Below are 11,625 nucleotides of genomic sequence, written 5' to 3' on the forward strand. Positions count from 1 at the left end.
GCCAGTCACCCCTTTCTGGGCGCTAATCGGCTTGGCTGGGGGGGGGGGGCGCACACTCCCGGCAGCGCGGAGCTCCGAGCGTCCCAGGGGGACCGCGTGGAAGGGGCTCCCCCCGCCTGCCGCCCGCACACGCAGCCTTAACCCCTCGGAGCCCGGCGAGGGGCGCATCTCATGCGAAGTCGACACAGCCCCTCAGAAAACCACCTCTGGAATGGCTGGTCCCCGGGAAGAGGGAAAATAAACATCTGAATGTCCCCAAACGCAGAGAACATCTCGTCGGGAGGGAATTTCCGGAAGAGGCCCTCCCATCATCATCACCACGGGTGTTTTTGCTCAAAATGCAAGAACACTTAAGGACAAGGCAGAGCCCGAGGGGCACGCTGCCCAGGGCCCTCGGTGCGCCCCAAACCCACCGCCGGCGCGGGAGCGGCGCAGGGCTCGGGCGCGACACGCGGCGCGTGAAAAGGCACCGGCGGGGCCCCCAAGGAGTTAACAGGGAGGCGTGTTTCCAGGCGTCTCCCGCGCTGACAGATGAAAAATGTCAACTGTCCTGTTTTTACTTCCCAGCTCTCGCGCTATTCATCTGGTTCATTAGAGCAGCGCGCGCGGCCCCTGACAGCTGCTCGCCCGCTCCGCCCGCAGCTGCATTTCTCAGGCTAATTTGATCCCGCGCCGCGGCGGGCGCGGGATGATTGACTTGCTCCCTGACCTCCGGGGTCCCCGCTGCTGATTAGTATTCCGGGGCCTCGCCGGCCCAGCCCGCTGTCTGTCTGCGGGGCTGGTGGCAGCTTTCTCTTTTTCTGAACTGTAAGCCACCAACCTACAACCCTGCGAGGATGCAGTTGCTGCGCCGAACAATAAAGGAACCGTGTAAAACCGGCTTTTCCATGTAAAGGTCCGTGTAGCAAAAGCGCAGCATCTTGGTTTTAATTAGTAAAGTCTACTTTGTTGCATATCAATTAAAACGGTTCTGCTAGGTGGGGTTTTTTTTTTTAAGTTTCAGGAATATTTGAAAGTCTAATTTTCTGCGTTTCAAATACATTTTCAAAAAAGGCTCCGGCTCCTTCATTGTCAATTCTTGGTGGGACACAATATAAAATATCCAGTAATCTTTCGGCCAATAATGTTTAAAGCTCAGTTACTGGGTATTTCTGGTAACATGATATTAACACCTAATTGGAAGCAGATACAACATAAAGGTAAATTAAATCTTTAGAAAAATTCCAGGTCTTCCAAATGATCAGCACACAGGAATTGAGGAAACACAGCGAAATGGAAACTAGTGTTAACATGACAAATACTTGAATTCAAAATCATCCGTAGCAGTTCACACTCGTGGGCGTAGGAGTGGCCACAGGAATCATTTTTATTTTGGAGACCATTTTCGGGACACAAAAATGGACACTGCCCCTCAGGCAAGTTCCAAATGTGGAGAATTCGTTCAGTTCTGACCCGAGAGTCTGCTGGCCCTAAAAAAATTCTGCAAACTTCCCAAAAAACACTTATAACTTCAACCCAACTTTTCCTTTTTCGTTGCTAAATTTAATCTCATTAGTGGGATTCACTTTGCTGTTTATTTTAGGTGTTTGAAAGGAAAATGTTGCTTTAATGATATCAGACTGTGGTCTGAAGGAATCTAAGACCTGAACAGGTATTAAATGTTTTAAAATGTATGGTGACTTTTAAACATTATAGTTACTTAATATAATCAGATCAGTTCTTTTTAACATTGTACCAAATTGTTAACAAAATATAACATAGTAAGCATAAAGTAATCTCATATGCACACATAAAAAATACTTGTTATATCACTAACTCATAACTTTTCATAATAAAAATTATCCTAGGGATATAATTTAAGAACATTTAAAAGTCCTTTTAAAGTCATCAGTCACTATAGTAGGGGGAACAAAATAAAATCTCAAAATAAACAAACCCTTAAAATTTGGAAATGTGAAACTGCCATCAGTAAAATAACAGCTAAAAATCATGATACACATTAAAAAAAATAACCTTCTTATTCTCCACTTCCAAGGACTGGTGGAACAACTGAAACAGTTGAGAGTAAGAAGCACATTGGTTTCTATGTATCTGTGCAGGTTTCCTTTGCATACATTTAACCAGGAAGGTGACTCAATGTATCATCTTCCTTCATTTTATTTTATTAAAGGAGTTACTTAAATGTAGACTAATTTTAAAATAACAGCTTTGACTGAAAGCCTTTATTCCTGGGAAGATCCCCTTCAGTTAAAAAATGAAATGACAGAGTCACTAGCTTCGGATCCTCTCTGGTGTCATTACCCTGTGGCAGGGATGTGAGGGGCTCATCCTACGCTTCCCTCCACCCACCGGGATTTCTGCAGTGTTTGCAGAGGACCCACCCACATGCCTCCATGTCCCTGTGATGAATCAGCAGGGGTGGAATAGGAGAGAGTATTTCACCCAGCTCGACCCACACCTATGGTCACTCATGGAAATGAAATCGCCAGGTAACCCAGGAGAAGGGTCTGTTTGCACAGCACCCTTACAGCCCCCTTACTCCAGGTGAAAGTGATAAAGGCCCTTCCTGTGCTTTCACATTTTAAATCCATCCCCTATACCTGTCCTACTTGCACAGATAAGCAAGTGTTCTCACCAATGTTCGAATGAATATTTTTGTAAATAAGATATGCTGGAAAACACCATATTAACATATAAACATTAAGAAACAAAATTCTCATCAAAAGGGAAATTAAAAATATATTAGAGAAAGTAAATGTGCAGAAATATATAGTCACTAAACTCCATTATAAAAGCAGCTACTAAGAGCGTGGATTAACTCTGCGTAATGAAAACATCAATTCTTAATCATCACCCAGGAAAACCAGCGCATCCCACCAGGCGGGGGGGCGTCTTAGGCCAGCGGACGCGCAGGGACACGGATTCACGACGCGACCTACCTCGTAGAGGAGGCAGCCCAGGGACCAGATGTCGGACTTGAAGTTGTAGCCGTTCTCGTGTATCCTCTCGGGGGACATGTAGTAAGGCGTGCCCACTGCAAAACACGCCAAGCGAAACCAGGGTGTAAAAATGAGGCGCGGCTGTGCTGAGAAATCACTCGCAAAATTCTGGATTAAAGCGTCCGGGAGCCATTCACCAGGTGAGAGGCTGCTCCTGAGACCCCGAGGCTTTCAAAGCCCCCCCCCCCCCCGGGTCCGCCCCGCGGAGCCCCAGGCCCCAGGTTCCCGCATCGGGGCGGGTTCTGCCCGGGGCCCGGGGGTGCCCGGCGGCTTCAGGCCTCTCGCTCTTTAAAGAAACAGGGGTGCGCCCCCCGCGAGCGCGGCCACGTAGGTTCATTTAGATAGTGACACGTCGGGTCGGCAGACGGGTAGGTCAGTCGCACCGGTCACTCTGACGGCGCCCTGGGGCCGCCCCACAACCCTCCGCCCCCGCAGGAGGCAGTTTCCAGAACTGACAGCCCTGAGCTCGCCCCATGACCCCGGGGAATCGGTCACCCGCAGCGCGGTGCCGGGGAAGGGACCCGGGGCGGGGGGGGGGGGGGGACCCCGGGCACCGGCTGCGCACAGGCCCCGGCCCGAGGGAACGAACCTGGGGCCGCGCATGGGCGCCGCCCGCTGCCCTCCCGCAGAGGCGCCCAGGGGCCTGGAGAGGGCGGGGGCCAGGGGCGCGCTCCGCTTTGGGGGCCCAGCCCTTCCAGCGCAGCCTCGCACCCCGCACGGTGGCTGGTGGCCCCCGGCAGGCGGCTCGCAGCGAGGCAGGGGCAGGGCCGCGGGGAGCGCCCACGGGGAGCACCCCAAACCCCGGCACAGGCGCCGGCCCGGGGAGCCCCTGCTGGCGAGGGCGCGGGGGGGCGGCGGGGGGGCGGAGGGGGGACGGGAGAACTGATCTGTGGAAATGCTCCACCCGAAGCATCAGAATGTGCCCTCGTCTCAAGGGCACACTGAACGGTCCCCAGGACAGACCACACGGCAGGACACAGGACAGGTCTCAGTAAATTCAAAGAGACAGAAATCATGTCAAACATCTCTACCAACCAAAATGGTATAAAAACAGAAACCAATTACAAGAAGAAAACTGGAAATAACACAAACACACGGAGACTAAGCAATATGCTATAAACAGCCAACGGGTCAACAAAGATACCAAAAGGAAAATCAAAATATATCCTGAGATGAGTAAAAGCACAACATTCAAAGTCTGTGGTATGCAGCAAAAGCAGTCCTAAGAGGGACGTTCATAGCAATACCTCAGGAGACAAAAGTCTCAACCACACACGCTAGCTGCACATCTACAGGAACCAGGAAAAGGAGACTGAACTAAGCCCACAGTGAGCAGGAAAAAGGAAAGTGTAAGGATCACAGAAGAAATAACTAAATGGGAAAAAAAATCAATGAAATTAAGACCTGGTTCTCTGAAAAAAGCAAAATTGATAAACCTTTAGCAGACTTGTCAAGAAAAAAAGTCGCTGATGGCCTGACCCGGGCTCTACAGAACAGGGCACATGGGTGGCCTCTGCTCTCCCCAGAACATCAGGCTGCTCCTCACACTCAGACAGAGAGACGTGGACAAAACCTACAATCCTGTCACATTTTCCGTAAGCAAAATTCACTCCTATAGGTGGCCACATTTTCAACTGGTTTTTGGATCCAACCCTTAAAAGCAGTCGTCTAAATTTGCTCATAAAATATGCAACAATAACGTATGAGGCTCCTGAATCTTTCAAAGTAAAAATCAGGGTCAACTTGTCAACACACACAAGTCTGTGCCGGGATTTCCCCCCTTAGTTCACACATATTCTTAGTTAGCACAGAATTCTTCCTGATCCTTCTTTTAATGTTATTAAATGTAAAATAAAAGGAGGGTTCCATGGTGACAGTTAAAACTATGTTTGTTCACTAATTTTCCTTTACCAAGTGCCAGCCTGATGAATGGAGCTGGAGGTGTCTCTGCCAGAACCTGATGAGCTTTTAACAGTCTGATTAAAATATAAGGGCTGGCAGGTAGTCGGCACAGCCTTGGACGTCTAAGCCCGGGAAGGGGGGAGGTACCTGCGTGAAATCAGGCCGTGTCGCTCACCTAGAGAGTGCGCAGCTGTGGTTTTGGAGCTGAAGAAGCGGCCGAGGCCCAGGTCCCCAAGCTTGACCACGCCCGTGGCCGTGATGAACACGTTGGCTGGTTTGATATCTGCAAACAAATGGAGGCATCATGGAAAGATGAGCCATTGTAGCTATTTTCAAGGGTTAAACCACTTTTCATGGTAGAATTTAAAGTGTATCCTAAAAAAAACTGTTTGAATTTTGAGCCAATTACTTTATTCTGAGTAATTTTTATGTAGCCTAATATTTCTGAGTTCTCAGTCCTCTGAGAGACAATCATTAAGGCAGAGTGTTAAAGAGCACAATTAATTTTCATTTAAAACATATTTTCCCATTTTCAAATAAACTCCTTTAATATAAAGCAAAAAATAAATTTGAATCCCTTTTACATCAATTTTAAATAAAATATCTTACTAAATATTAGTTTATTGATATATTTACATAAAATATAAAATCATAATTCTATGCATATAATTATGTAGAAGTCCTAAGAAATCTTAGTTGCCTAAATAAGTATCAATGAAATTTTTCATGCCCCAAATCACGGGGTCGATTCCTTAGTGAGTGACCTTCACATTATGCCCAACCATCTGACTAATAACCAAGAATATATTAAGAGCTAATGCGGAAAATTAAAAATCTGCGTAGCCATGATATACAGTTACATGGGGATGGGGCGGGGAGATGACCCCTTCCTGTGCTTTCCTGCGCCTGCTGTTTCTTTCCCACCTAACTCAGTAAATGCTCACAGTCGAGCAGAAGAAGAACTCATTCTCACTCCACAGAGACCACTCAGGGCTCTGCCGCAAGGGCACAGTCCCAGGACGCCATCGGCTCCGAGGTGGCCGGGAGGCACTGCCCCCGGATGAAACGGGGACCCCGAGGGCGCCCTCACCTCGGTGCATGACCCGGCGGGAGTGCATGTGCTCCAGGGCGCTGCACAGCTGGACAAAGTACTTCCACACGGTCCTTTCCGGAATCAGCCTCTTCTGCTTCTTAAAATGCTTTTAAAAACGAAAGACAAAATTTTAAGAACTAAAATTCCTTAGGATGAGATTCTGACATGCAAAGAGCCAGGACAGAAAGACACCTATTTATCTACCTAATGCCAACAAAAAACATGATTTTCCAGAGTGAGATGATTCCAAGAATTTTACCTGACATAGTAGCTTAAATTTCTCCCATGTGTGTCTAAAGTGAGCACAGGCCATAGTGTCTTTGCGATATCCAACTATTTAAGAAAATTAACATCTATGTGAAATAATTTCTTCTCCTGAAAGGAAGACTTTAAATTTCATCTAAGGAAAAGCCGGAATAAAACAACTGAGAAACCGGAAGGCGACTATGTTCATGAAAAGATAACTCTGCTGCTGACAGAGGTTTCACTATAGAATCCTTTCAAATAAATGCTGAACCGGCTGGGTGACTTGAAATATCACTTCATTTATTAAACATTAAAGGGATTTAGGTAGAAATTTTCGTAAATATTTCTATTGCACATTACAAGTCAAACTTGCAGTTTGCTCTGAATGAATGAAACTAAACTTCATAGATGAAAAGAAGCGGGAAGGCGGGACCAAGGCTGAGCACCAACCAGGTGTCTGGGGGACAGCGGGGGCCACGCGTTAAATGAACCGTGAGCCAGGTTCAGGCTCAAGTCCACTCTTCCACCTGAGACTGGCTGGGAGAAGACACTAGCAACACACTCATTCAAGAACACAGTTCTCGGCCATGTAAGATTCATAAAGATTCATTACATAAAAATTATTTTTTCAAAAACAAAAATGCAATTGGTTTGCTATATAACAATATTTATAAAAGACCAACATAAAGTACTATATTTAAATAAGTTTCACAAAACTTTCTGATAACCTTTTAAAATACAAAGTTAGTAACAGACATCAACATTTACATGTGTACTTCCGTGCATTTTACCTGGGAACTTGGCATTTTGGGAAGTTTAGCTGATTTGATTTTTTGTTATTGAATACAGAGAACTGTGCTTCAGGTAACTCTAAAATGGCATCTCTGTCGATTTTTACCCGTGACCAGCTGTGGGCAGGCTGGGGTGAAAAGCAGCACAGAGAATCTGCTGACGCCCCCACTTCACTGTCAGCAAGAGGTTACACCGACTGTCTCAGAGGCCAGGTCTTAGAGGAAAGCTGGTAACTTCAGATTCATCCTTAGTGTAACACACTGTGGCAATGAACTTATCAGCAATTTCAACGGCTGTTACATCAGCCGCAAAAAACGAGTAACAATTAGATGACCAGGTGGTTAAAAAGCAAATCAGGGTATTACTAAAATGTTGAAACAAAGCCTCCCATATCAGGTTTCAATATTGAGTATTTTTAATGGTGGACTGTTGTCAACATCAGTTTTCACTCTCAGGGTGAGGCTGCAAAATCACTCCTGTGCACAGGATTTTCTCTCAGGCTTGAAATGCACCCACATCCGCCGTCCACCTGCCCTCCTGCTGCGGGATCAGCAGAGACCGGCTGGTGTCGAGGGGCAAGGGGACCAGGCCTCTCTTCACTCAGAAACACAGTGTATCACGTCAGTATCAGACCATGAAAGAAAATGCTACGCTCTAACACGGATTCTACAATCACCACAACTACAGTTAACATGGCAATTCACTTAAGAAAGTCCCACTATATTAAAAATGAGTCGTGTACACAGGAAGAGGCAGAAGGAAGAACCTGCCCTCGAGGTCACACTGGGGAAGCTGCTCCCAGACCACGACGGTCTGATTTTTCGTGTTCCTATGTTCTTGGGGGTTTTCTCGCTGAACAGCGAATCTCAGAAGGTGACAATAACCTGGCGCCGCTACAGTGCGGCCCCGACAGAGCGGCCACGTAAAATGTGAGCATCGAACGAGTAGCAGGGTTCTGAAGATTAATTTTATAAAGCTGATTTGATCATAAAATAAATCACAGGCAGTTTCGTTACGCCATTGGTCTCTCCCAGTGCCTTTTGCGTGTCTGTTTAAACACGGGCTGTCTTCTGACCATTCCTTGCGTGTAAGCGCATTTCTTTTGAGAAAACCAGCGCTGATGATGGGAAAAGCCGGTGTCCTGGGGGCTGTCCGCTGGGGAGCCCCGGCTGAATTAAAGCGGAGGCACCGGGTAAACTGAATCAGGGCACCGCCGGCAGAGGGCGCTGCCGGGAGGACGCCCCTGCTTTGAGGAGCCGCAGGTCAAGAGCGGGAGACATTTCGGGGTGACTGTCTCCAGCACAGCCTCTGAGTTTGGAAAAGTACAAATAAAAATGTGGCTGCAAATGCAAAAACCACGCCCCAAGGTGACCAGGATTTATAAGCTATAATATTTGAAGACCATAATTATCTCCAAGACACTTGATATTTTAGCTGATTATCAAAGTTTGTGGTAAGCAGAATTCTCAGACCTCGCCCCCAAATTCCCAAGTTCGGTGTAAAATGCCCTCCCCTTGCGTGAACCGGGCGTGAGCACGAAGGACTAGCATCTTCCTTGGCGCGTGGAACTAAGTCTCCGCATCAGCGGCTCTTGGGTTCATCAAAAGGGAGGCTGCCGGGCAGGCCAAAATAACCCCAGTTTATATAATTCTGAGTCTGGTCCCCATCTCCTCCATCTGAGTCTCTATCACCAGATATGTCCGCTGACATCACAGGAGAGGCATAAACAGTATTACTAAGGCAACGACACAGTGGAGCACGGACGGGTCCCCTTCAACGTACGACACAATTTATAGCACGTATCCCACAACCGGATGAACTGAAATCTGCTCTGTAAGGGTCTCTTTTACCTTAAAGTTGTGATTACTGGTGATAAAGGAACATATGATGAAAAACCCCGGGCTTCCTTTCATCCTGACTCATTGGGAAGCACCTCGTCTGACCACAGCCTCAGGTACTCCGGTCACTAATTAGAGAGATTCCGAATGTTCCCACTGTAAACAGCTTAATTACAGTTGTCAGCCTGCTCTGAGCCAATTAATTATTTACTTGCAGAAATCTTTGATGCGCTGCTATCCGGAGGTTCTTTCTGGAATGCAGACCGGGAGCTGATCCCCTCTTCTACCCCAATTAAGCTGCAGGCTCGAGGCAGTGAGATCCTCGCGATGCACGTGACCTACAACGCTCCCCCCGGGAAGGATGAGTCGCCTCCCTCCCGCCCGGAGCATCCTCCCGCCCGTCGTGAAGCACCAAGTCACTGCCACCTTCCGTCACCAAGCAGCGCCGTGAGCTCCTCCTAGCGCAGCGCCTTCTACAGAGATCAGCTACAGCGCAGAAAAGAGCCGAGAAGACAACCGAGGGACTTCTCAGGGCCGAAGGCAAGCGCCTCCCGTCCGAGCGCCGCCCTCAGGCCAGCTCACCCCGGCTCACCCCCCAGCAGCTCCCTCGGGAGCAGAGCGTGAATCGGCAGGAAGCTGCCGGGTGTCCTGCGACCTCGTGCTCACTGGGCCCAGGGACAGAGAAGTGGCAACACACGTGGAGCCGCCGACTTCTGCAGTCGGCAGGTACCTGCGGAGTTACTGCCGTGGGCCGGGTACCGCCCTGGGAGCTGACCTGGGAGCAGAGCAGACACTCTGCCTGGACTCAGCAGAGCGTGGAGTCAAACGGGAAATACAGACATCGATGAAACGACCACACACGCACACACGGTCATTTCACTAACCTGAGACTTCAGGAGGGCGGGGGGAGAGCGAGACTCGCCCTCTACGGCAGAGCCACCCGGATTCTACCCAAGGACATGGGGTTGCTCTAAGCTTAGAACTTGTTAAGAATCAGTTAATATCTTTTACTTTAAGAACAGTTTCCTAATTCGTCTTTTACATGATAGATCCCTTCAAACTTGAGTCAGAGCCCCCAGGGTATTTCAGGGATCGTTACCAACTCTACACCAGTCCCGCACTCCTGCTGACCAAACCCAGAAATCTGCGGTCTGAGCCCGTCTTACTAGACCCGCCGCGTCAGCGGGTGAAACCTGTCCCTGATAAAGTCCACTGATGGCAAGAAGGGCGCTGAGCTCATCACCACACAGGCATGAGGTCACTCGGACAAATCTTCCCTTCCTCGGCGGCCTCAGCACGGTGACTCTGAGCTGGGGGTGAGGCTTCGCAGGGCACTCAGCCAGGAGTTAGTTTCCAGATGGTGAAGGGAGAGGCGTGTCCCCCAGGTAAACGGATGTGCTCCCCTGTGTGTGCGGAGTAGGAGCAGCGAAGGGAGGAAACTGGACTGGACAAGAGCAGAAAACTAAACGACAGTCACCTTCAAACGACGATCACCTTCAGTGGGGGGCGGATTTATCACAGACATGGGCTCTTGCATGAGCCTTCAGCAGGTATTTGCCCAAAGAGGGTTTACCCTCGGAACTTCCCACTGGACTTAACTCCTGCTCCTAAAGGTGTAGCTGGCCCAGGATTTTATGTTAGTCGTCTCTCTGTCTTGCATTGACAGCTGTTTTGTAGAATTTCGCATTGTGTGCTTGCGTTTCTTTTTAAAATTAGGCCTATAATTGTTTTTATTGGTCACTAACTCGCCAAGACATTTTGCTGGTGGTTGGCTGTTTGTGCTCAGGGTGGGAAGTCCCTGAAATGGAAAATCAGATAACCGATGGCAGTGAGTCACTCTCACCGGGACTTCAAACAGCTCAGCATGATGGCATCTGTGATAACAGGAATGGTGTCTCCTCTGCAGCTTCACAGTCAGGAAGCACCTCCAGCGAGCCTCCTGCACCTTGCAGGCGAGGACAGCAACCCTGGGAGAAGCGCAGGGACCCAAGTGGGGGAGCTGGGTACTGAACCCTCACGGGGGAGCAGGGTTCGCAGCTACTGCTGGAGAGTCTGCCAACGCCTTGCTCGGGAAGCCTGGGGGGCCTTTGTAATGGAATGAAAACTGCAGGCTGTCACCTGGTTTTTCAAAGCAGCTCTGTGACAAAGTCTTTAAGGGCCACTAAGAAACACGAGGTTTCTGCATCAGCCAGGCCCAATCAAAGGCCAGCTCTCCTATTTGCTGGTGACGATGCTCATCTTCACTGGGGTCAGACTTGCCTCTAGGAATCCTGTGCTCTCACTAGGGCCATGCAGATGGAGCCCCTGGTTCTGCTTCTAAATGCTCCTCACAGTGACGCCCTGAGCAGAGATTCCTCGCTAGGCTCTAGATCTGCCAGGAGACAGAATTTACAGACAGACAATAGCCAGACCACATGTAATAATAGACTCTGACCCACAACCTTCAGCAACCTGGCCAGAAAACCAACCTCTTGTCCCCAAGAACCCAGGAAGCCAGCTTGCTGTGTCCGACCTGGAGCCAGCTGCCGCCTCCAGGGACAATCCAGGAAGCTAAGCAGTAGCTTCTGCCACAGCCAGCTCCCAACGGCCAGGACTTCTTCAGTAACTGGCAGCTCTTCCAACTTTTGTCCCTGTTTCCAACTCAGGACCAACCAGAGAAAGCCCCATACGCTCCTCTAGCCCATCACAGAAGGTGCCCGGCTTCCAGTGAACTCTGAACTCTGCCGAAGCCTTAGTGATGGTGCCGACTCCCTTG

General features: G+C 49.0%; 1 protein-coding gene across 4 annotated transcripts in view; it reads right to left on the reverse strand.

Moving 5' to 3' along the window:
* Window positions 1-11,625, reverse strand: part of NEK7 (NIMA related kinase 7) — a 45,680-nt gene that overhangs the window by 6,161 nt on the left and 27,894 nt on the right. For all 4 annotated transcript variants that reach the window (XM_081123889.1, XM_081123890.1, XM_081123887.1 and 1 more), the window contains 3 exons: window positions 5,992-6,100; window positions 5,077-5,184; window positions 2,940-3,034 (listed from right to left, as the gene is read on the reverse strand). In XM_081123889.1, coding sequence (XP_080980015.1) covers window positions 2,940-3,034; window positions 5,077-5,184; window positions 5,992-6,100 — 312 coding nt within the window. The remainder of the gene's footprint in view (window positions 1-2,939; window positions 3,035-5,076; window positions 5,185-5,991; window positions 6,101-11,625) is intronic.

The sequence above is a fragment of the Miniopterus schreibersii genome (assembly GCF_964146895.1).
Source record: "Miniopterus schreibersii genome assembly, chromosome: 21".
NCBI lineage: Eukaryota > Metazoa > Chordata > Mammalia > Chiroptera > Miniopteridae > Miniopterus > Miniopterus schreibersii.